This window comes from Terrapene carolina, unplaced genomic scaffold, assembly GCF_002925995.2.
Source record: "Terrapene carolina triunguis isolate 2854851 unplaced genomic scaffold, T_m_triunguis-2.0 Scaffold837, whole genome shotgun sequence".
NCBI lineage: Eukaryota > Metazoa > Chordata > Testudines > Emydidae > Terrapene > Terrapene triunguis.
This window is the reverse complement of record NW_020665188.1, coordinates 444,440-468,625: the sequence shown is the minus strand read 5'-3', so window position 1 is coordinate 468,625 and position 24,186 is coordinate 444,440. Positions and strand designations below refer to the sequence as shown.

The 24,186-nt window shown below is 46.4% G+C and overlaps 1 protein-coding gene across 2 annotated transcripts; it reads right to left on the bottom strand.

Moving 5' to 3' along the window:
* Positions 1-1,173: 1,173 nt before the first annotated feature.
* Positions 1,174-23,665, bottom strand: LOC112111082 (small ubiquitin-related modifier 3). Of its 2 annotated transcripts, none has more exons than XM_024206358.3 (4): positions 23,523-23,665; positions 5,689-5,817; positions 4,409-4,480; positions 1,174-2,696 (listed from the first exon to the last, which is right to left on the bottom strand). In XM_024206358.3, exons 1-4 carry the CDS (start codon positions 23,541-23,543, stop codon positions 2,634-2,636), a joined length of 285 nt encoding a protein of 94 aa, XP_024062126.1. In that variant the 5' UTR covers positions 23,544-23,665; the 3' UTR covers positions 1,174-2,633. The 2 variants fall into 2 exon arrangements, with proteins under 2 accessions (XP_024062126.1, XP_024062125.1); XM_024206357.3 differs by lacking the exon at positions 23,523-23,665 and adding an exon at positions 22,079-22,423.
* Positions 23,666-24,186: the final 521 nt, after the last annotated feature.

The window sequence follows — 24,186 nt, the reverse complement described above, 5'->3', positions numbered from 1 at the left end:
ATTCTGGCTCCTTCTCAGGCTCAGGTTGGCCACCCCTGGAATAGGGGAAGACAGATTCCCCTTCTCCTGATCCACGTTTTCCACTCTCCCCCTGCTGCTCTCAGAGGCCTAGGCTACAGGGTAGACTCCAAGCTTCTGCTTCCTGAGTGATTCAGTCCCCCTTCAGGGGTGAAGGGGGGGAACCTTAGAAAAGGGGAGCCCCACCTCCCTGAGAAAGCAGTATACCTCACAGATAGTACTGTCTGCTCAGCACAATGGGCCTGTTCTGAGTGCTTGAGGTGTTTTCCTTTCCCCACATTTTTGAATGAGAGTCCCTCTCAGGCCAGATAAGTTCTAGCTACCCTGCTTAGGGCTATAGGAGCTGTTTCTGAAGACAAAAAAATGACATACATCAAAGTGACAAGTATGGTACATTGTGTGTAAAATGTCAAAGCCGATTCTACACTGAGAAACACTAGTGCTGAATTTCACTCTGCAAATTCTCTCAGAGGAAGTGGATCATGTCTGGTGATGTGTTTGGCACTGTGGGAAATACTCTAATTCATCAAAAGGGAAAAGCTGCATGCAATTATCATCTAGAAGCCTTATCACAGAGAGAAGAAATAGCTACCACAAACTATTTCATTGGGAAATCAGTGATGGTGAAAGTTGTCTGACACAAAAGCAATGCAAGATGTTGCTTTTTTTTAGTTTGGTGGGATCACTTATCTTTATGTGCATTCAATCCTCTGTATATGTACCAGTAGTGCTGTCATACCGGCATCTCAGTAAATTCAGTTACAGGTATGTTTCTCACTTACATTGAGGTGGCCTCTTGAACAACTCAGCACAGCTGCTGTTTACGCAGAAACCAATCTTCCCACCCTCCTGCCTAAATAAAATTACCTGAACCAAAAAATAATTAACAAAACACACAATTCACCAGTTAACCATAGTAGAGTTTGGATTACCAGACGAGTGTGCCTTTACTGTAATCCTAGTTGGTTGTGAGTATAAGTACCCTGAACTGTGCATCTATTGTACCTATTATCATGTTCAGTGTAGCTGATTAGAACTGTCAGAGGTGAGGATTTCAATGCAAGATATGGCAACAAATGAAGCAATGGCACTTCAATGACCTAATGTCAAGTAAAGCCATCTGAAATGCAGCAGCATTAAACATAAGCCATGAGACAGAGTACCAAACTATATTTACTGTATACAGTAGTAAAGGACAACAAATAATGTACAAATTGGTGAATAAACTATGAGCTCTAACAGAATATCCCACCCTAGCCCATATACAATAAAATGAAAAAGAAAATAAGGACTTTTCCCAGCAGATTTCAAGCAAAGAGATGATCTAATGTTGTCAAATTGGTCAGGTAAATATAAAAGGCAGATAATGACCTAATCAAGCAGCAATGGACAACCTATTGAAGGATAATAAGATGACCTTTTAAAAATTTCATTTGGAGTAGAGCCCAAAACATCATACAGAACTGAAAGTCACCACACAAATGCATTTAAAATTCAATACATTTTTGGGAAGCAGCAGAGCAGAAATTTCTCAGAAGAACCTTAAATTACCTTTTCAAGGTTTTTGTGCTTAGCAATCTTTTAATAGCTCTTCTGCACATACAACTTGGCCATAAGCTTATCAAGAGTCTGTTTGTTAGAGGTTTTGGTTTGTTTTATGTAAGACCACATTTATCCATAAGAAACATGTACTGAAAGAAACCAGAGGCCACATATTTACTAGTACCAAGTGAGTAATAATGATACAACTTTTATGTTTGTATTAAAGGGGATGATAGGGACAAGTTACACATTTTTTTGTCCATCACCTAGTAAACCAATAGTGAGCTGTGATGATGGACTTTTTTCTTTTTATTCTTATGGAACATAATACACTAGTGTTCAGTCATGAACACTAGTAGGTTTGGTCTAGCATTCTGGTAATAACTCAATTGCTGACATTAATTCTGGGCAATTCTCTCATTTTTGCTTTTTAAAACTTAAATTTCAATCTATTTTATCAGATTATGACAAAGCACATGTACATTTGCAATATTTAAACATTTACTCTATACTAAGCCTCATATCTGCACGTACAGTCCTTGTATCATAGGTTTTAAGTTTTACAATAATAACTGTGTTTACAACACATAGTAAAAACTTTTAAATCAACCTTTTCTTCCCTTCACTTGCCCTATTGTAGGAGAAGATTTTAAACTCACTGCTGAACTGAGGATATATTTACATGATTAGAATTATGCAGTGGGGCAATAATACAACAAGAGTCAGGAATGAACAATCCGTGTCCTAGAATATAGGTGGATACTTAGGCCACAGGTTTATATAAACAAGATAACAGCAGACAGACAACCCATATTTTACTTAAACTGAAAAGTTAATTCCATTTGGCCCAATTTAAGATGTAGATTAATCCCTGCAGATACAGTTTTGACTTGCACACGCAGTATGTCAGAGGGACAGCAGAACAATTTTGGTAAATGTCCTCTAAAGTTTTAGAAGAATCCTGTGTGATTGGCATGTTCATTCATTACTATTTAATAGCAAATCCAAGGACAGATGAGAAAGTGAGGTGTGACAAGGGTCTTTAAATTCCTCTTCCCAAAAGGACAGCATGTTTAACACACTCCACCTGTCTGCTGTTGAAACACATCAATAGTATCTTCATCTTCCATCTCCAGCTGTTGGATTAATGCACACATATTTTAATATATACATAGCTATACATTTTAAAAGGGCATTTAGTTCTTGCACCGTTAATAGCATTACTCATTAAGAAGCAGTGTTTGAATTTAAACTTTAATGCTTATTAAATTCCCCTCTCCACCCAATCAGAAAGCAACATCACCCCTTCACCACAGTGTCTTCCCAGCTCCAGTCACAAGTTATCTTGGTCTCCCTTCAGCCAAGACATTCCAGGCTGACTGACACTGTGTTGGGGAACAAGATCCCAGATTTAGGCAGTAAAGTAGAGTCTAAGATCCAAGGCATTAAGGGATTCATGTCAGTCTATGCTTTTCCTTTAGTGTCAATACTCAGCACAGATTGTTCCTGCTCGACAGGGCACAACTCTGGCCCTCCATTCCCACCCCTGCTCCCCAGAGTCTCAGGCTTGGTCTACACTTAAAAATTAGACCAACCTATCTTTGTTACTCAGGGCAGTGGAAAATTTCAGGCCCTGAGAACCATAGTTAGGTCAAAATGACCTAGGCATGTCTACACCAGGGGTCAACAGAAGGATTCTTCCATCAACCTAGCTACCGCCTCTCGGAGAGGTGGATCACCTACATCAACAGAAAAACCCTTTCTGTCAACATCGGGAGCGTCTACAGTGTTACCGAGGCACAGCTGAACCACCACAGCTGTGCCACCATAGTGTAAACATACCCTCAGTATACTTCCCCAAGAAGTCTGGGGCAAGATTCTCTGCTCTGCTTCCTCCTCGCTAACTGCTAAAGGTGTGGTTTCTGTTGATTTAATCTACAGATCTCCCCAAACTTGCAAATCAAACCTTTATTCCACTCCCAGCCAACTTCTGCAGCGGTGCACTTTGAACAACTGTGCAGTTCAATTTGTCTTCTGAACAGCAAGGGTCTGTAACTAATCTCAAGGGTCTGTAACTAATCTCAACTAACCACTGTGAACAGTTATTCACATGAGTAGTACCATTAATTCTACAGGGGTTATACTCTGTGGGCACAGAAAAAGTTAGTCTTTTCAGCAAGCCATCCTGGGGTGCACTCCAGTCAGCTGCAGTCAGGGTGTTCCTTTTCAGCCTAGATTATCTCTTTCATAGTTTTCACATCCAATTACAAAATAGCTTTGCAGGGCATTCCCACAGCCAGAACAAATCAGTTTGGTCAGTGATTTATTGTTCTCTCTCAACTCCAAAGGAGGACTCATTAGTCCAATCCACACCATCCAGAATATTTCTGGGTTTTGTTTCTTGTATTCCCTACCACAGGCCTTGTCCATACCAGGAATTTTCCTCCCTGAAATTTATCACTATTGCCAATACTGATTCAGCTTCAGCAGTGGCAGAAATGGTGGTAGCACTAGTGTAGACAAGGCACCAGCAGCCACCTGTGTTTTAATCATGTTATTGTCTATACCTACTCTGCGCATGGTTCGTAAGACAATCCTTAAAACTCTGGCAGCTATTTGGAGCCATGTCTACACTAGTACTCTCACTTGCTAATTGGGTCAAGCTCCACCAGTGGTAACAATTATGAGAAATTTTAAAGAAAAAGAAATCCTACTGCACGTTTTGGGAACTGCTGGGCCTACAACAAAGATACTATTCTATCAAAATCCCACCTAAAATAGTTTTCTCTAGGTGCAGACATCTAAAAATATAGAGTTCTGCTACAGTTATTACAACGTATTTTCGTACCTGTGCAGGTGTGTCAGTTTCATTAATTGGTTGTCCATCAAATCTGAATCTAATCTGTCTCATTGACAAACCCTGGAAGTTAAAATAATTAACATGAGATATGGAGTTCTTACTTTGCAATCCAAATAAAATAAGTTTATGATTAGGAGCAAGTATTTGCTATAATGTGTAAAAATCAGAATTCAGAAGATTTAAAGTGACAGAAGAGCTATATATATGTTGTAGTATATGATTCGACCCAGATGTCAAAATTCTAAGTTAATCTGATGTCCCAGGGCAGGCACTGTATGAGCAGGACATCTACAGTAGAACCTAAGAGTTATGAACTGATCAGTCAATCACACACCTCATTTGGAACTGGAAGTACACAATCAGGCAGCAGTAGAAGAAAAAAACAAAACAACAAAAACATCCCTCAACAAATACAGTACTGTGTTAAACGTAAACTACTAAAAAAAATAAACAGAAAGCAGCATTTTTCTTCTGCATAGTAAAGTTTCAAAGCTGTATTAAGTCAATGTTCAATTGTAAACTTTTGAAAGAACAACCATAATGTTTTGTTCAGAGTTATGAATATTTCAGAGTTTCGAACTACCTCCATTCCCAAGGTATTCATAACTCGAAGGTTCTACTGTATTTTGGAATAGCACATGTCCCCTGCACCTGGCAGAATGTTGCTTTCTGTTGAGTGGGGGAAGGGAGAGTAAGCTACCAGAGCAGAGTGATGCAGGGGGATAGAGAGGCAGCAAAAAACATTAAGGGGGGGAAAAAAAGAGAGAAAAAACAAAAGGAAAAGACAGACAACTACTTTTCATCTTCAAAACACTCTGCAAACTTCTTAAACCTCACTTCACACCTGTCAGGTGGATAAGGATTTTATATACATTATAACACTGATGTTAAGAGGTCTAAGGCAACAGAGGGAATTAGCGTCAGAGCCGGGATTACAGTTCAGGAGTTCCTGGCACCTAGTACCAATTTTAAAGAACCAGGAGCGCTGGATGAGGAGAAAGTCATTTTGATTAAAGTATAACTGAAACCAAATTTTTCAAACCTGAGAGAGAAAGTTAGGCCGCAAAATCCATATTCTACCATACTCCCATATAATGGGGTCTACTCATTCTCTGGAACATTGGTATTTAACACATTTTATGAAAAGAAGTAAAGTTTCCATAATGACAAGGTCTTTCATAAGGTAAGTGATCCTATTGACTCTCAGGCAGCAAAATGAATTTATTAGTAATACTACAACATATAAAAACTGTGTTAAACACATGTACCTGTCTCTCACAATAAGCCTTCATTAGTTTGCTTAGGGGTGTATGCCTTTTTATTTTGAACTGCACCACAGATCCATCCTGGCCAGCTACTTTTAGATTGATATGGTCATTCTCTGTTTTTACTCCTTCCTGCAAAACAAAATGTAAAGATGGACATCACTATTTATGAATAAAAGTTACCCTAAGAATTTGGAAAAGACTGATAGTAATTTAGCAAACTGTTGCAAAACAGAAGCATTCCTTTCTATATATAAAGGTTTGATGTTCTCCACAGCACACAAAGGAAAAAAAAAAACCCAAGTTTTGTGTTTGCCTCTGAGACTTGCAGGCAAAGAAGTAAAAGCAAGAAACTTTAGAACAAATTACTAAAAACTGAACAAATTCCAACATTTATATCTGCAAACTCAGACCATCCTGAGGGGAAGTTAGTAGATTATTTATACGCAATGGCAAAACACTAAGTTAACACAGAGTTAAGGTTGCTTGATGATATGTCATGCAGAACACTGAGTTGAGCAGAACTCAAACGTCTGAAAACCAGGAAATGCACAGTTAAGTGTGCATGGGCAACCTTAACTTTGCTCTCTTTCAGTAATGCCCCAATATGCCCCATTAACACAGGAACCTTTACTCTGCCAACCCCACAGTTGCTGAAATTACTCCGGGGGGGGGGGGTTCTGCGCCCCTGCGGGAGCACAGAATTCACATGGCCTGCATTTTTCTGTGCCCCCGTGCAGAAAAACGCAAAAAAAAAAAAAAAAAAAAAAAAAATCCGGCGGGGGGCACGCGCCTCTTGCCTGTCAGCGCGTCTGTTCCAGTGTGCCTGAAGCAGCCTCCGAGACAGGGGAGAGGGGATGGGCGTGTATGCCTGGCTGATCGCCGGCGGGGGCGGGGCTGGGCATACGTGCATTCCAACAAGCGAGAGAGAGACTCTGTCCCTCTCTCTTGCGACTGCAGCTCCCTGGCGTGTAACGGTAGGGCTTTTTATTATGCAGGAAGCACGCTAGAGGCACAAATGAAGCAGCCTGCCTGAGGGCTTGTCTACACTGGCACTTTACAGCACTGCAACTTTCTCACTCGGGTGTGAAAAAACACCCCCTGAGCGCTGCAAGTTCCAGCGCTGTAAAGTGCCAGTGTAGACAGTGCACCAGCGCTGGAAGCCGCTCTCCCAGCGCTGAGAGCTATTCCTCTCACGGAGGTGGGATTTTTAGAGTGCTGGGAGAGCTCCCTCCCAGTGCTGCACCGCGACCACACAAGCCACGTTAAAGCGGTGCTGCGGCCACGCTTTAACGTTGCCAGTGAAGATGTGCCCTGAGTTAATTGATCTCATTCTGAGGCACAAATGTAGCAACCTGACTGTGTAAAGTTGTTAAAATTGCTGTTGATGGTTAATTGATCTCATTCTCTGAGGCAGAAATGTAGCAGCATGCCTATTGTTCCTATTGTTAATTAACTGTTCCCATTCTCAGTCAATTCTCCCAGGAGCATAAAATTTGTGAAAGTTTTAAGGCCAGAGTGATGTAAAGAAGTCTTATCATAAATGACAGTAAGGGGATCCTCAGCTAGGAAGATCTTATGTGCTTTCTCACTTTTTTCCTGTGCCAAAGTGGCACAGTGAGGTTAGATTACAGCTCAGGATTTATTTTACTTACCCATTAAAAAAAAAAAAAAAAGACTGAGGGCAAATAAAACGTTTACCAGTCAATAAAGGCCCCATCTACACTGGCAAGTTTCTGCCCAGTAAAGCGGCTTTCTGTGCTGTAACTCCTGAGGTGTACACACTGCCAAGCCACTTAGTGTGCAGCGCTTTAAAAAAACCACCCCAATGAGAGGTGTACAGCTTTCTGCGCCAGGGCTACAGCGCTGTGGTGCCAGTGCAGACACCATGGCAATTACAGCGATGTGATTGGCCTCCAGGAGGTGTCCCACAATGCCTGTTCTCACCTCTCTGGTCATCGGTCTGAACTCTACTGCCCTACCCTCAGGTGACCAACCGTCATCCCCACCCCGTATATTCCTTTGCAAATTTGAAAGCCCCCTTCCTGTTTGCTCGGTGATGTGTGCACTGGTCTCAGCGCATCTTTCCAGGTGGCTATGCCTGCTCCACGCACCAGGCGATCCCCCGCTTGGAGCAATCCCGAGCTGCTGGACCTCATTGGCATTTGGGGAGAGGAAGCTGTGCAGTCACAGCTGCGCTCCAGCTGTAGTAATTATGATACCTATGGACAGATTTCTAGATGCATGATAGAAAGGGGCCATGACCGGGACACATTGCAGTGTAGGGTAAAAGTGAAGGAGCTGCGGAACGTCTACCACGAGGCGTGGGAGGCAAACCGCCGCTCTGATGCTGCGCCCAGGAGCTGCCGATTCTACAAAGAGCTGGACGCGATACTCGGTGGCGACCACACCTCAACTGCAAAGGCCCCTGTGGATACTTCGTTGGCTCACGTGCCAGTGGAGAGTGGATTTAGCCAGGAGGAGGAAATCTTGGACGAGGGGGGGGGGGGGGGACCCAGAGGCAGAGGATGGCTCGGAGGCCAGAGATGCATGCAGTCAGGAGCATTTTTCTACCCCGGAGGAGCCTAGCCAGTCACAGCAGTAGGATCTTGGTGAAGCGCAAACAGGAGAGGAGGCCCCTGGTAAGTGGATCTGATTTCGGGAATTGCTGAAGCGAGTTGTTGGGGGCAGGAGGGTTGCAGAAAGCAGGCTTGTTTCCCACCGCATGCCTAGTCTGAGCGGCAGAACAGGCTGTTGATAAGACTCCCTCACTTCACGGGAATCTCCCTCAGAGATCTCCAGGAAACTCTCGTGGAGATACTGGGCAATCCGCTGCCGCAGGTTCCTCGCCAGAGCTGCTTTGTTTCTTTCCCCTTTTAACGGTAACTTTCCCGCGCCACTGTGCCATCACGGGGAGACGGGGGGACCATTGCTGCACACAGGCAAGCTGCATAGGGGCAGGGCGGAAGCCGCAGGCTTGGAGAAGACCCTCCCTTGATTCCCTGCTCACCCTCAGCAGCGAGATATCTTCCATAATGATCACATCCTGTGGAAAGTGTGGGAACAGGAATGATTATCAAGCCCCCCCTACAGTACTGGCTCTCCCGAAGAGCCACGTGCCCACTGTACAGCAGGGTCCGGGAAGAGTGATTCACCCTGGCCCTGCGGCTACTCACCATTTTGGGGGTCTTGTGACTCGTGTACTTGCCTGGGGTCAGCCAGTTAGTGACAGGTGTGTGAGTACTGACTGTGTTTTAAAGCACTGAATCAGTGTTGTCTGTGTTGCAAAAAATACTGCTTCTGTAAAATGTTGCATTTAAACTTCACAGAGATGACCTTGGGAGGCCAGCCTCCCTTATCGGCAGCAGAACGGCTGTGCACAATTAGAAAGCGGCCACGAAGAACTAAGGAGGACTTTCTCCATGAGGTTATGATGCACTCTGCCACTGAGAAACAGGAATTGAAGGAGTGGCGGGACAGCAAAAAGAGGGACCGAAAGGAGAACGCGGCACACCAGAAAGAAGCCACGGAGCGGCTCTTAAACATTATGGAGCACCAAGTGGACACGCTCCAGGCAATACTAGCTCTTCAAGCCGAGCAGCTCCGCGCCCACCCTCCCTCCCCTGCAGCCGCTGTCACAAAACTCTTTCCCATGCGCCTCCCCGCCAACACACTTATCAATCTCCTGGCTCCACTCTCTACCCGCAGCATTCCACTCCTCCTTTCTCACAGTCCAGCAGTGTGGACTCCCAATACCCACTGTACTCAACACCCATCCCCCTGGCCCTGCTGAAGTACAGCACCTGCTACATTGTACTCCAAAGGAGAAGGTTGGGTATGATCCCTGGACATACACAAATCTGTAGCTGTCCGGGGACCCCTCCTCCTCTGGAGACCTTCCCTTTCCCCCTCCCCCTCCCTGCTGATGTATTATTGTTGTTTGACTCTCTCCTCCGGTTGTTGTCTTTTAATAAAAGAATTGTGTTGGTTTGAAAGCAATCTTTATTCTATTAAGTGAAAGCAAAAAGAGCACTGCAAAGCAACATGCAATTATGTTAAACCCCCCCTATTGCATCATGTGCACCAGACACCTCCTAGAATTATAAGCACTGCAATCCTGAGCATAGCAGCAAATATTAGTGGCTTTCAGCTTCAAATTGCTGCCCCAAGGTATCCCTGATCCATATGTCCCCGTGCTGTGGCCCTCTAATAGCCCTGGTCTCTGGCTGTTCAAACTCAGCGTCCAGGCGCTGAGCCTCTGCGGTCCAGCCCTGAGTGAAGCTTTCACCCTTCCCTTCACAAATATTATGCAGCGTACAGCACGCAGCTATAAGCATAGGAATATTGTCATCGGCCATGTCCAGCTTCCCATACAGGCATCGCCAGTGGGCTTTTAAACGGCCAAATGCACTCAAAAGTCATTCTGCACTTGCTCAACCTGTTGTCAAACCGCTCCTTGCTGCTGTCAAGTTGCCCCATGTACGGCTTCATAAACCACGGCATTAGGGGTAGGCGGGGTCTCCCAGGATCACAATGGGCATTTCAACTTCCCCTATGGTGATCATCTGGTCAGGGAAGAAAGTCCCTGCTTGCAGCTTCTTGAACAGGTCAGTGTTCCGAAAGATGCGTGCGTCATGCACCAGCCTACATTAATGGCCGTGAAACGCCCACGGTGAGCCACAAGCATCTGGAGAACCATTGAGAAATACCCCCTGCAATTAATGTACTCGGTGGCTAGGTGATCTGGTGCCAGAATTGGAATGTGAGAGCCGTCTATCGCCCCTCCACAGTTAGGAAAGCCCATTTGTGCAAAGCCATCCACAATGTCACGCATGTTGCCCAGAGTCACGGTCTTTTGGAGCAGGATGTGATTAATGGCCCTGCACACTTCCATCAACACGACTCCAACGGTCGACTTTCCCACTCCAAACTGGTTAGCGACCGATCGGTAGCAGTCTAGAGTAGCCAGCTTCCACAGTGCAATAGCCACATGCTTCTCCAATGACAGGGTAGCTCTCATTCTTGTGTCCTTGTGCCGCAGGGCTGGGGCGAGCTCATCACAAAGTCCCATGAATGTGGCTTTCCTCATGCGAAAGTTCTGCAACCACTGCTCATCATCCCAGACGTGCATCACAATGTGATCCACCACTCAGTGCTTGTTTCCCGAGCCCAAAAGCGGCCTTCCACTGTGGTCAGCACCTCCGTGAATGCCACAAGAAATCTCGTGTCGTAGCTACTACGCGTGGCAAGATCAACGTCGCACTCCTCTTGCCTTTGTAGTTTAAGGAATAACTCCACTGCCACTCCTGATGTGTTGGTCAGAGCGAGCAGCATACTGGTCAGCAGTTTGGGATCCATTCCTGCAGCCCGAAGAGGCAGAGCGCGCAGTACACAAACCGTTGAAAGATGGTGCCAAACACGGACAGAAGCACAGGGATTGCTGGGATGCAAAGCAATGCATCATGGGGCATTGGGATGCCCCACAACCCCCTCCACCTTTCCACAAGTCTTAGCGGCAAAAGAGAAAGAGGGTGCTCTGTGGGATAGCTGCCCAGAGTGCACCCCTCCAAACAGCGCTGCAAGTGTGAACACGCTATTGCGCAGGCAGCTGTCAGTGTGAACACACAACAGCGGTTTTCCTTCTGCGCTCTCTGAGCAGTGCTGTAACTGTCGGAGCTGTAACTTTGCCATTGTAGACATGCCCAAAATGTCAGGACACTCAGAACCAAGCACTTCCCAAAGTACAGAGCCAGGTCCAGAACAATGATTAGCAAAACTGAATGACTTTCATGTGTGAAAGTCTGAGCAATTTAAAATGACATTCTACCTGCCCCCCGCCCCGGTTTGGTGTTCTGTAATGTAATTTAAATTAAAATCCAGGATTATAACTGGAATGCCGGGTCTTAGTTACCAAGTGTTTGTAACTTAACTTTCATGTGTTTAGGAAATGCCGAATAGTTATTGTGACTTTTTTCTGTATTGTAGTTTTAATAAATTACTAAAACAATTGAAACTGGTGTGATTATATTACATTATTTTGACGAATAAAATATGCAGAATTTTGAATTTTTTGGTGCAGAATTTTGTTTTGCCGCAGAATCCCCCCAGGAGTAAGAAATGTACAAGCTCTTCACCTCCTTTTACAACCCATTCACTCTCATGCCCAGGATTCCAGCTAACACTGAGAACTAACAAACAATTTAAATCGAATCCTGCCAAGCCTAAATAATACAATGCACCCAGTACTGCATGCCTAGATAAACAAATTAATGCTGTCTACCCTGCACAGAATCCCCAGCCATGCAACTCCCCATCTTTGAGTTCTGGAGCAAAGAATTCCAGATGGTTGAACTAGATGACCTCCTGAGGTCTCTTCCAACCCTAATCTTCTATGATTCTATGTGTTGTGAGTTAGGGTTGCTGCTCCTTGGTCCTGACGCACCTTTTCTGGGAGGAAGGCAGGAGGAGGAAGGTGGGGGCAATGGAGGAACGCCTCAGTAAATCAAAGTTTATAATGTGGCCCACCCAACCTGTGCTAAGGTTCACAACTATTAACTTACACATTTGAAGTACAGGAGTCACATTCCTTTATGACATGAATTTCAGTGAAATAACTGTCATTCACTGAGTTATCCCACTGTCCTCAAACCCTGCATTGAACATGCTCACCTACACAGGTGCATAATAGACCGCAAACACTTTAATTGCTGAACAATCATTTATTACAAACCAACTATAAACAAGCAAACAACATTTAAAACTCTGTTAAATCTAAAAAAAAAAAATAATAATAATCCCAACACTTAAACAGTCATTCTCAAACATGCTGAAACATGCATCAGAAAGTACTGATCATACATCTTAAAACCCTCTGTACGTTTGAAAAATCCCCTGACCCTTGTGTGACAGATGTACCCCAACTACAAGAAACAGTGAGGTGTAAGACCTTGTAAATATTTCTGACACACAATACACATTTTTCAATTAGCCATGAACCCTCCAATTTCCCAATTAATGTCCTTCCAACACTTAATAGTTTTCATATTGTCACTGTAGTGATTATTCAGAGGCTCAGCCAAATTAAAGAAGACTATCACAGCTCCTGGACACAAGTCACTGATGCAGTCCAAATCTGCTCTCATACGTTGTGTGAGCAGTACACCAGGAATAAGGCCCAAATAATTTCTGCCTGACTGAATCACCACATCTGACACATCACCACCTCTCAAGTCACCAGTGAGACATTGTAGAGTGGGCAAAACATGATGCCAACCTCTTTTTTCTCTCTCCACCCAAATCAACTTGCAATTAGTAATCCCCATGTCATGGTGTACTCATTACTCTCCTGCAAACTTCTCCAACCTTGTGATCCAGGAATTGCCCAGAAACCACACATTAGCTCCTCTGGCAGCACACATTTATTTTTCCTCAGCAATCAAGGTAGTCATGCTGTCAGTTCCAAATCTCTGAGCTATGTTTCTTTGAAGAAAAAACAAACAAAATAAAACCACATTAAACACAAGATCAGGAAGTAGCCACTTGGCCCCACCCTTCCCCCAGGGGCTAACAATACACAGATTTTCTCAAAAACAATGAGGAGTCCGGTGGCACCTTAAAGACTAACAGATTTATTTGGGCATAAGCTTTCGTGGGTTAAAAAACCCACTTCTTCAGATGCAGAAGTTTTTTTTACCCATGAAAGCTTATGCCCAAATAAGTCTGTTAGTCTTTAAGGTGCCACCGGACTCCTCATTGTTTTTGTGGATTCAGACTAACATGGCTACCCCTCAGATTTTCTCAAACCATCAATTCATGGCTTGCCAACCAGCAATTCACATATATCCCTCTCCCCATAAAATGCCTCCCCTCACTGCAGCCCCAAACTCCCTCCCCCTATTGCCCCACTCCTAATACCTCTCTTTTCCCAGCAGGAATTCACATATCTAATTTTCCCTCAAAAGACTTTGATTGCATTGCTCCTCCCACCCCAAAAAATAAAATTGCCACCCATTACTCACATATTGCAGCAACCTCCATCCACTCTGTCAAAATCTCCTTTTGCTTAGCCAGGGAGGGTGGGGGAAGGGTTTGTGATTAACTTATTCTTAATTATGTTAATTGAAGGGTGAGTTCACAGCCATCAATCTCAATGAGATCTGTGATTCATCAAGTCATTAATACCTCTCAGTTTATCAGTACAAGGCACAGAGGGCAACCAGTTTTGGAAGAGGGGTCGTAACTTGGGAACTCCTCAATCAAATGACCCTACATTTGGATCACTAATGGTACCCCATGCGGCACACCAACTTTCAAAACAATCAACGTAACCGGATAATAGAGCGCTTACAAGAGTCGAGCTTTACAGCACATTAAATGGCAAAACACCTAGTTAACACAGACTTAAGGCTGCCTGGTGACATCTGTTGTCCCTCCAGAACATTGAGCTCAGCAAAATTAAAAACCAGGAAATACATAGGTAAGGTACACACCCATGTAATCTTGAGGTGGGTCAGGTTCAAAGGACGACTGTTTGTCATCTTGAGCTATCCAGCTGGTAGGAAACTTTGAAGGCTAACAAGCCTATTAACTCCTCTGTCTCCACATGCTCAGCGTCATCTATTAGGTGTGCGAATAGGCTTGTGAGCCTTAGGGTTTGGCTACTCTGGCGCTTTACAGCGCTGCAACTTTCTCGCTCAGGGGTGTGAAAAAAACACCCTCCTGAGCGCAGCAAATTACAGCGCTGTAAAGCGCCAGTGTAAACAGTGCCCCAGCTAATCCCCTCGGGGAGGTGGAGTACCTGCAGCGCTGGGAGAGCTCTCTCCCAGCGCTGGCGCCGCAACCACACTCGCACTTCAAAGCACTGCTGCGGGAGCGCTCCCGCGGCAGCGCTTTGGAGTTTCGAGTGTAGCCAAGCCCTTAGTGTGCCTAACTGGAGAAGCAAACTCTTTTTCAAATAATGTTTTAATGTGATTTCTGCCAAAGGGCTGGTGAGTGCCATGCACTCTGTTGAGTAACCGTTGAGTGTCTGAGATACTGGTGCAACGATCTGAGACCTGGTTGGATCTCTATCTGTGAGCAAAAAAAGCATTGCCAGGATGTGTCAGATTTAAGAAACGTTGTGCCCCCCCCCCCGAGTCTGTATCTTGGGAACCCCTTGGTCACATTGACCCAAATTTAGATCACTATACTCTATGTCCCATCACTTAATCAGGTTGCCTTAAAATTCAGTGTAACAATATGGATTTTAGAGCACTTAGAACTATTGAACATTAAACAGAAAATTGATTTTAAGGTTAACATTAAAATGGTAGGAATGGAAACCCCCTAGCAATTTTCTGTACTGGTGCATGCATGCTGTGAACAATGTCCATTTTCTTAAATATCATTCTACATTTGGGTGCCCCAAAGATTGGTGGGTGCCATGTGCTACCTTGGGTAAAACGACACATTGGATGTGGTGTAAATGAAATTGGTCTCATAGCCTGATCTCTAGCTCAGTTGGGGGGGGGGGGGTGTGGAAGGACAAAACAAAAAACAAAACACTCCACCTAGAACTTTTTGGGAAATGGCTATTTTTCCCAGGGCATATATCTCCAGAACCTCTAACTCAAATGTCCCCAAATTTGGGTCACTAACCCTACTTTACATCCCTCTGAAGCACACCAAATTTCCAAGTAATCTGACTAAGCATGATGATTTTAGAGGACTTCGAAAAATCGACCTTTAAACAGAAGTCGTGACGCAACCATAACTATGGTGGTCATGCCTTGTTACTATAATTAGCTGGATCCTATTTATAAGACACTGCAAAGATCTGCAAGTTATACAACATTCACTAATTTTCTATTAAAATAGTCAGCGTTTTGTAAGTGACTAGCACCTGTTTTTGCCATAGAAATAATATAAAAAAATGATAAAATAATTCTAAGTCCTAAATAGGTTCAACTACAAACTTAAATGGAAGTTTCATTAACTTCAATAGAAGCAGAAATACATTAATGCTAAGTGCTTTTGAAATTCCCACCCTAAATGCTTAGATCATAAGGCGTTATTTCAACTCCAACAGTAAGAGAACTCATTTTATAATTCTTTATGTGCTTTGAAGTGTTACTCAATAAATGCTATCTTTAACTGTATATTTTCAAAGCATTTCCAAATATTTTCTTGTTCATGGCAATCTCTCTCATAAGCTTCTTCTCATCCCACCCCCAAATCCCTAGATAGACACAGGAGATGATTTCAGGGCACTAGAGTACAGTGCTCGCCACCTCCCAGAAAAGACCCTGTACTGCAGGCCAACGGTAGAGAGGAGGTCAGCCAAACTCTGTCCTCCGCCCTTCACAAAGGCAGAGAAGAGAGCTGCTCTATGGCACGGCACTGTCAGTGGCAGCAGGAGCGCACAATCAGTGGTTTGAGAGATCAGAACCACTAGCTTTAACTGTTGATTTATGTGGGGAGGTCAGTGACCATTACATGCAAGGTACAGGGAGAGAGCTAGAATAAGAACTGGTGGTCATGTGAAAGTTAGGGGAAGGTGTAGACACAGGAGATAAGAGGCAAGGATCATTTTCCTTTCCTATCAAGAGACAGGCTTAAATTACAAATAAAAATTGGATCCAGGAAAAGGTGCACGTGGACATAGGGTTTAAATAAGTTCACAGAGGAGTACAAAACGTAAAACAGGAGAATATGAAAGAATATTGAAACTTGTGTTACCTCCATTTACCCCACTCCTTTGTCTATGTGTCATCTATTTTGATTGCAAGCTCTCAGGGGCAGGCTTCTGATAAGCACTTAGCAGAAGCAGTTTCAGCAGGTAAAATAACGCACTGGAGGAAGGGAAGATGAGCTCCAACTGAAGCCAACAGGTTCCCTCCCTCTCCCAGCACTTCTTAGACAGAGAACTCTGCAGGGGAGACCCTCCTGCCCCTAGGGGCACCAGGCTCTACCCTCCCCACAACCATGTGGCTCTGGGGAAGCTGCATAGAAGCAGCTAAAGTCTCAGCTGGCAACAAACAAAAGCAGTTACAGCTGGCACTATTGGACACATGATGATGTCATCTAAAGCAGTGGTTCTCAAACTTTTGTACTGGTGACCCCCTTCACATAGCAAGCCTCTGAGTGCGACCCCCCTTATAAATTAAACATTTTTATATATTTAACACCATTATAAATGCTGGAGGAAAAGCGGGGTTTGGGGTGGAGGCTGACAACTCGCAACCCCCCATGTAATAACCTCACCACCCCCTGAGGGGTCCCGACCCCCAGTTTGAGAACCCCGGATCTAAAGGTATGTCTACACTGCACACTCCTTTTGGTGGTGTGTAGAGTACATAAATGACATGCTCCCCTAGCACTGTTAATAACTAGCACCGTAGATGGAGAGGCACTGCTTAGGTGAGTAACAATATGCCTGAACCCTGTGTGTACCCAACATGACCCTGTTTGCCCAAGCACTGCCTGTCCTGCAGCTGCCTCCCCACAGCTGGGGTCCTTCCCCATGGCAGTGAAAGACTCTAGCAATGTGCAGGCAGCAGAGCCAAGCCTTTCCCCACTGCCAACCCCTGCTAGAGCTTTACTGACACATGTAGCTACACTGCAGCGTAGACGCAGCTTGCTTTGCACAGCAGTATGTAGTAACACATACCCTACATGCCACCACAAGAGGTGTGTAGTGTAGACATAGCCTGTTTTCTAGTTTTGCCTCTGGACATTCTCTCCTCTGCTGATTAGTTGTTTACTCTACCCCCCTTTCTCATGGTCTCTTCACTTAAATCTCACTCCATCTGCCCTCCACACTCCCCCCCCCTTCTTCGTTTTCCATCTCCCTTCCTCTTTCTGTTAACCTCAACCCACCTAATCACAATGTCCCCCCCACAAAAAACCTCCAAGGCACTAACGTTCTCAAACCATCACTGGATTCACCCTATTTGTATTTTCTATCCCTCTGCCCTATCCTTTGGGCTTGGCTACACTGGTACTTTATACCGCAATAAAGCCTTCTACCTTACTCCCCATCCACACTGGCAAGGCACGTAGAGCGCTCTGACTCCCTGGCTAGAGCGCTCCTGGTACTCCACCTCCACGAGAGGGATAACGGCTGTTGCGTATTGGCTGAGACGCCCCAGGGCCAGTGTGAACGAGGATTTACATTACAGCGCACTAATTGACCTCCGGAAACGTCCCATAATCCCCTTAAGTCAAGTGGCCACTCTTCTCTTTGTTATTAAATCAGCTGAGGAATGCGGAAGTGCCTTTTCAGAGCTCCGTTTCAGACAGCGGCTGGTTATCGGCAACGGGGCAAAGCAAACGTTTACTGAGTGAGTGAGAGAGAGGCAGGGGAGCTAGGGGCATCTGAACTTACAAGATAGCGTGCTGACACACTCTCAGTACTCCAAAAACCCACTCTCTCTCTCCCCCCACATACAAACAACAAACTCCACCCCACCCCCCTCATTTGAAAAGCACGTTGCAGCCACTTGACTGCTGAGATAGCTGCCCATAATCCACTGCTCCCAATGCCGCTGCAAATGCTGCAAATGTGGCCACGCCAGTGCGCTTGCAGCTGTCAGTGTGGACAGACTGCAGCGCTTTCCCTAGTGCGCTCTCCGAAGGCTGGTTTAACCCAAAGCGCTCTACAGCTGCAAATGTAGCCAAGCCCTTTGTCTATTTAGATTATAAACCAGGGATCAACAACCTTTGGCATGCAGCCCGTAAGGGAAATCCGCTGGCGGGCCGGGATGGTTTGTTTACCTGCAGCGTCCGCAGGTTCAGCCGATCGCAGCTCCTACTGGTCGCGGTTCACTGTTCCAGGCGAATGGGGGCTGCAGGAAGCGGCGCGGGCTGAGGGATGTACTGGCCACCGCTTCCTGCAGTCCCCATTGGCCTGGAACAGTGAACCGCGGCCAGTGGGAGCTGCTATCGGCCGAATCTGCGGACGCTGCAGGTAAACAAACCGTTCCATCCTGCCAGCGGATTTCCCTTACGGGCTGCATGCCAAAGGTTGCCAATCCCTGTTATAAACTCTTGGGGTGGGGGGGGAGAGACTATCACTATGTTTGTATATTACCTAGAAAAATGGGGCCCCTTTCTCAATTGACATTTAAGTGCTATCACAAAACAAAAATATCTTAGCACATTTTTGGGTACTATAATAATTTTCTAATATTTTTGGAAGCCTGAAACGGTCATCTCTTTATTTCACATCTTTTGTTGGTGTTAAACATTTGAGTCAAACATGACTACTATTAGAAACAAGATAACTTCCGACACTCAAGACATAATCCTGCCCTTCTTTCCTGATAGTCCTGGTATCTACCCAAAACAGAACACAGATGTTTCCATCAAACACAGCCTCACTAGTTCAACCACCTTACCCGATAATATATGGAGATATACCTATCTCATAGAACTGGAAGGAACCCAGAAAGGTCATCAAGTCCAGCCCCCTGCCTTCACTAGCAGGACCAAGTACTGATTTTGCCCCAGATCCCTAAGTGGCCCCCTCAAGGATTGAACCCACAACCCTGGGTTTAGCAGCCAATGCTCAAACCACTGAGCTATCCCTCCCCCCAGATAAAGCACCAGATAAATCCCACCCCCCAGATAAAGCACCAGATAAATTCCCCCCCCCCAGATAAATTCAGTTTAGATTTTTAAACAGCAATGACTGTCCTTTAAGTACTGAGAATGCAAAGTCCTAACCACCCTCTTCATCTTAAGAATCATACAACTATCAGAAACATTCTCCCAAGCTATCAGCAGAAGATTGGTGAGCTCTCCAAGTAAGCCAGTGCCATAGCTCAGGTCAGATCCTCCACTACTAGGTGGAGATTTCACCCTTTCCTTAAAATGGCAGACTCCTCCAGATGAGCACCAGTAAGAGAGAAAGTGATCTTCTCCAAAACAGTCTCTAGAAAAGATTCCAGGTTCTGAAGGGTACAATCCAGAGAGGAAAATATCTATCAGCAGAGCCACAGAAAAGCTATACCAAATACAGCTAGTCAAGTCCAGTCCTCCTTGGCCCCTAGATTGATTCTCCCTTCCTTCGTCTCAAGACTGCTTCCAGCACAGGAAGTTTCTAACCCCAATGGAAGGAACAAGGACCATTAAGAATTTTGTGGACCAAAAGTTTAAAAGCTCACTGGGGAGCGGCTTTGAATATTTGCCCATTGTCCTACAAAACAACTTTAAATCTCCAGTCTTTGCTCACATGTCTTTATCATAAAGTCACCCTAAACCTAAAGTTGCCCACAAAAGTCAAGAAAAAGCTAAAGATTTACAAGTTAGCACTCTGCTTCCTGTATAACTATCTACATCATTGCTAGTTTTTCCACCAGAACCCTTCCCTGCAACATTCTAGCTTGCCACAATATGTGGCTTAGAGCTTTGGACACAGACCTCCAAGGGCAATCTCATTCTATTCTATATAGGTTCTTACAATGCACTGATCACGGTATCCAAACACCTTCCAGTAGCATGCTAAGTGACGTGACTACACACCTGTCATATATTGTTTGTTCTCTCATCCTCTCCTAGAGGGAGAAGTGTGTTCAGGGGCGTATGTTGGTTCGATAGTGTCTGCTCCCGCCCCCACTGCTTTTTTAATATATGTGTTGTTAGGTGTTTATAGTAGAGAAGGCAAGGTGAAAGAAATGCACCTTGTACTTGGAACAGAAAGTGGTGAGGTTTGTGGTAGTACGTAGTCCCGGGGGAGGGCATCTCCAATGTCTCAGACAACCCCTAGAGAAAGCTCTGTCTTCTGCACAGACAAGCTTTACTCTTATTGTTGAGAGTTCCACTGTGCCAGAGGAGTGGGGTTGTTGACCATGGTCTTCATACCTGAGCTTTAGACAATCTTTTAGATATCCTGGACCCAGGGCAAGGAGCACTTTTAAGATAATGATTGAGACCTTGAACTTGATTCGCTATTCTGTGGGAGGCCAGCGTAGAGAACAGAAAACAGATGTGATGTGCTCATGGTAGCCCATGTTGCTGAGGAGATGTGCTGCAGCCTTCTGCACTAGTAGGAGTTTCCTAAGTTCTGAAGGTTTCATGCCCATGTATATCATGTTGGTGTAGTCCAGCTGAGAGGTGCCAAAGGCACGAATAACTAAGGCCAGGTCTTTGTCCACCAGAATGGGACAGAGTCTCCTAGCTAAATAGAGATGGAAGAAAGCACTGCTTGCAAATGTTGGCAAGTGAGACTCAGCGTCAGTGAGGAATCCAGGAGTATTCCTAGACTATGGACTGAACTGACCAATTGTGGGTGTGTCTCTCAACCAACGGAAACAGCACCACGGCTGCAGGCTTTTCAAGATACTTTCCTTTTGCCCACCAGCCTCACCTCTGTCATTCAAGCTCCCTTTGGTGAGATTACACTTTTCAGGGGATCCCCCCAAAAGACACCAACGAATTCCTCAGACTTGAATGAGATCTTGGCCAACCAATCCTCTTTCAGAGATTTAACGGAAAATTTCAGCTGCCACATCTCTTTTCCTCCACCAGAAAACAGCCAAAAGCCCCTCTGCAGTGTCTTCTCTAGACCAGTGGTTCTCAAAGCCTGTCCGGCGCTTGTTCAGGGAAAGCCCCTGGCAGGCCGGGCCAGTTTGTTTACCTGCTGCATCCGCAGATTCGGCCGATCGCAGCTCCCACTGGCCGCTGTTCGCCACTCCAGGCCAATTGGGGCTGCGGGAAGCAGCGCGGGCCGAGGGATGTGGTGGCCGCCCTTCCCACCGCTCCCATTGGCCTGGAGCGGCGAACCGCAGCCAGTGGGAGCCGCGACCGGCCGAACCTGCGGACGCAGCAGGTAAACAAACCGGCCCAGCCCACCAGGGGCTTTCCCTGAACAAGCGGCGGACCGGCTAAGAGAACCACTGCTCTAGACTACAAAATCTTTTCAGCCAAGTAGCCCATCATCTCCACAGGAAGACTAAAGAACTTTCTCCTCCTGAACCGTACCTCTTGACAGATGGGCTCTGAAGATTATTCACGCAGGTCTTCTCAGCAATTCCCACGCCCTTTCTTTCTGGCCTCCTCACCACCCCATAAAGTAACAAGTGTTATCTAACAGTGTCTCAGATATCATCTATTTAAGAATGATTGTTCTAATTCCAGCCAACAAGAAGTTCTTCAGTTTCTAGTCAAGGTTCTTTGTGGGTAGAAAGAACATGGGATTTCAACTTAAACCTGGTAGTAAATAAACCCCATTTCTGCACACAATTTCTGGCTCATATCATTCAAGAATTACCTCTGAAAGAATACCTTTCCTCTGTCAATCTCAATGAGACCTACCTTCAAATTCTGTTTAGTTCAGCTCACCTGTGTTACATTTACTTCACAATTTAGGACAACTGGCTGTGGTACGTAATGCCCTTTGATCTCATCTACTCACATTTTCAGAGAGATGGCAGTCATAGCAATAGCGAGTCTGAAGCAAGGCAGCATCCAGAATTATCAATATATGGACAACCTGCAGTGAAGGCTTGATCATACTAAAGTGCTTTTCTTAATACGCACAGAACTATCAAGGTGCTGGCGAACCACAATTTTGTTTTTAACCCTGGGCAAGAAACTCAGAAGCTTCCACACATTTCAGAATCAAGGAACTTAGTAAGTACCCACTGGCCATGCCTCCACTAAAGAGGCACAGGTGTAGCCTGTATCAAGCACGTTCTCTGGGCACTGCTGCAACTCTGGTCCTCAGAGAATTTTCTGGGACTACCAGGAAGAGGCACTGGCTCATCAACCGATCCCACCTCTATCGGTTCAGCTTTCCATCCTCTGGTAAAAATCTTTTCTTCTTCAGTGACAAGCCCCTTAATGGCAATATGGCTGTCACGTGGTTCTTCGAATGAAGAAGTGGCAAGTTCACTTTTCCAATTGTTAATATTCTATTTTTCGTACATGTATGGTAGCTGTTTGTAAAATTGGTTATATTTCTCAAATGAACATTGTTGCAATCCCATACTGTCTGGGCAGGTCAATGAAAGCACGTCAACTGGCCAAGCTTTGTCGCTTCTCAGCTGGACTAGAGCAATGCAATGTACTTGGGCACGTATTCTTCAGCATTTAGCAAACTCCACTAGTAGGGAATGTTGCAACATGTCTTCCTCAGCAACACAGGCTACTGCGAGCACACCAAACCCTTCCTCTGCTCACTACAGTAGCTGCATACAGATTTTCAAATCAAGGTCAAAGTCTCAGGTCTAATCTTCAAGGCGCTCTGTGGCCTGGGCCCAGGAGATCTAGAAAGACCACCTACAGCCCCAGGATGAAGACTACAGTGCACAACTCCGCTCTGGGGCCCGTCTTTGACACCGTGGAATGAAGGCCTCCAGAAACCGAGGTCCGTCCTGACCTCACCACTCTCGGCTCCCAGTGCAAGGTATGTCTTTGACCTGCCTTCTTGACGGCGAACACACAGCCACAGGTCCGTTTAAACAGGCCCTACCCACTACCCAACTGGCTCCCCCGGGGCGCGACCCCGCAGGCCAGGAGTTAACCCGCTGCCGGGATGGGCGGCGGGCGCTCAGCGAATGGGGGCGGGGCGAGCGGAGGGGAAGGGAGCGGACGCTCCCCACGACAGCACGGCGCAGCGCCTCTCCGCGACGTCGCCCCCAACCCCAGGGAGGCCCGACCCGCAGCCTGGCCGCGCTCCCAGCATCCCTCGCGAGCGGGCGGGGCGCGAGACCCCGGGTCCCTTCGCTATGGGGCGGGGCCGGCAGGCCCCAGGGAGTCCGCGGGCCCGGGCTACGCAGCGGGGAGCCCGCCTCTGGGCCGGGCGCGGGCCCGGCAGCCCCGCGCAGGGTGCAGCGTGCGGCATCCCCAGCCGTTACCTTGGGCTTCTCCTCGGACATGGCGGCGTCGGACGGGTCCGGCCTGGCGGGAGCGCGGAGGGGGCACAGTCACGCTCTCCTCAGCTCCCGCGTCTCTCCCGCCGCAACTGCCCGCGAGAGCGCGCTTCGCCCCCCAAATCCCCGGCCTCTGATTGGCTCCGGAGGGCCCACGTGCCTGTGCGCGCTCACGAGGCGCGCTCGCGAGCGATTCCTCGTCGGGGGCGCGCTTTAGGGGCGGAGGCAGGTAGCGCTGGGAAGTGCGTCATCGGGGAACCGGAAACGGTGGAGGAGGACGCCAAAACGGGGGGGGAGGGGCGAAGTAAGTGGTGCTCAGAAAGAGGGGGGTAAAGGGGGCTCCCCACAGAACCTAGGGAGAGGGGCAGCACAGAGCCCCACGGGTCAGCTCCTTCCAGAGCTTGGGGGAGGGGCAAGGGAATGGGGACACCTCCCCCAAAAGCCCTGGGGGAGGGGCAAAGGGAGCAGGAAAGCTCTCCACAGAACCTATGGGGAGGGGCAGCACAGAGCCCCCTGGGTCAGCTCCCCAGGGAGAGTGGGGGAGGGGCAAAGGGGACCCTGCTGTCCTATTGCCTGCCATACGGCCTGGTGCTGCCACAATCACAACTGTTAGACAGAAGCACCTTTGCCATGGGGAGATAGCAAGTGC

Bases quoted from the DNA above. Each gene is read 5' to 3' on its own strand.
- LOC112111082 (XM_024206357.3), bottom strand. From the start codon at position 22,177: ATGATCAAGCCTTCACTGCAGGTTGTCCATATATTGATAATTCTGGAT. The intron at 5,818-22,078 runs GTGAGTAGATGA...TTTGTTTTGCAG, and splicing joins ACTGCCATCTCTCTGAAAAT to GAAGGAGTAAAAACAGAGAA. The intron at 4,481-5,688 runs GTACATGTGTTT...TTTAACTTCCAG, and splicing joins AGGCTTATTGTGAGAGACAG to GGTTTGTCAATGAGACAGAT.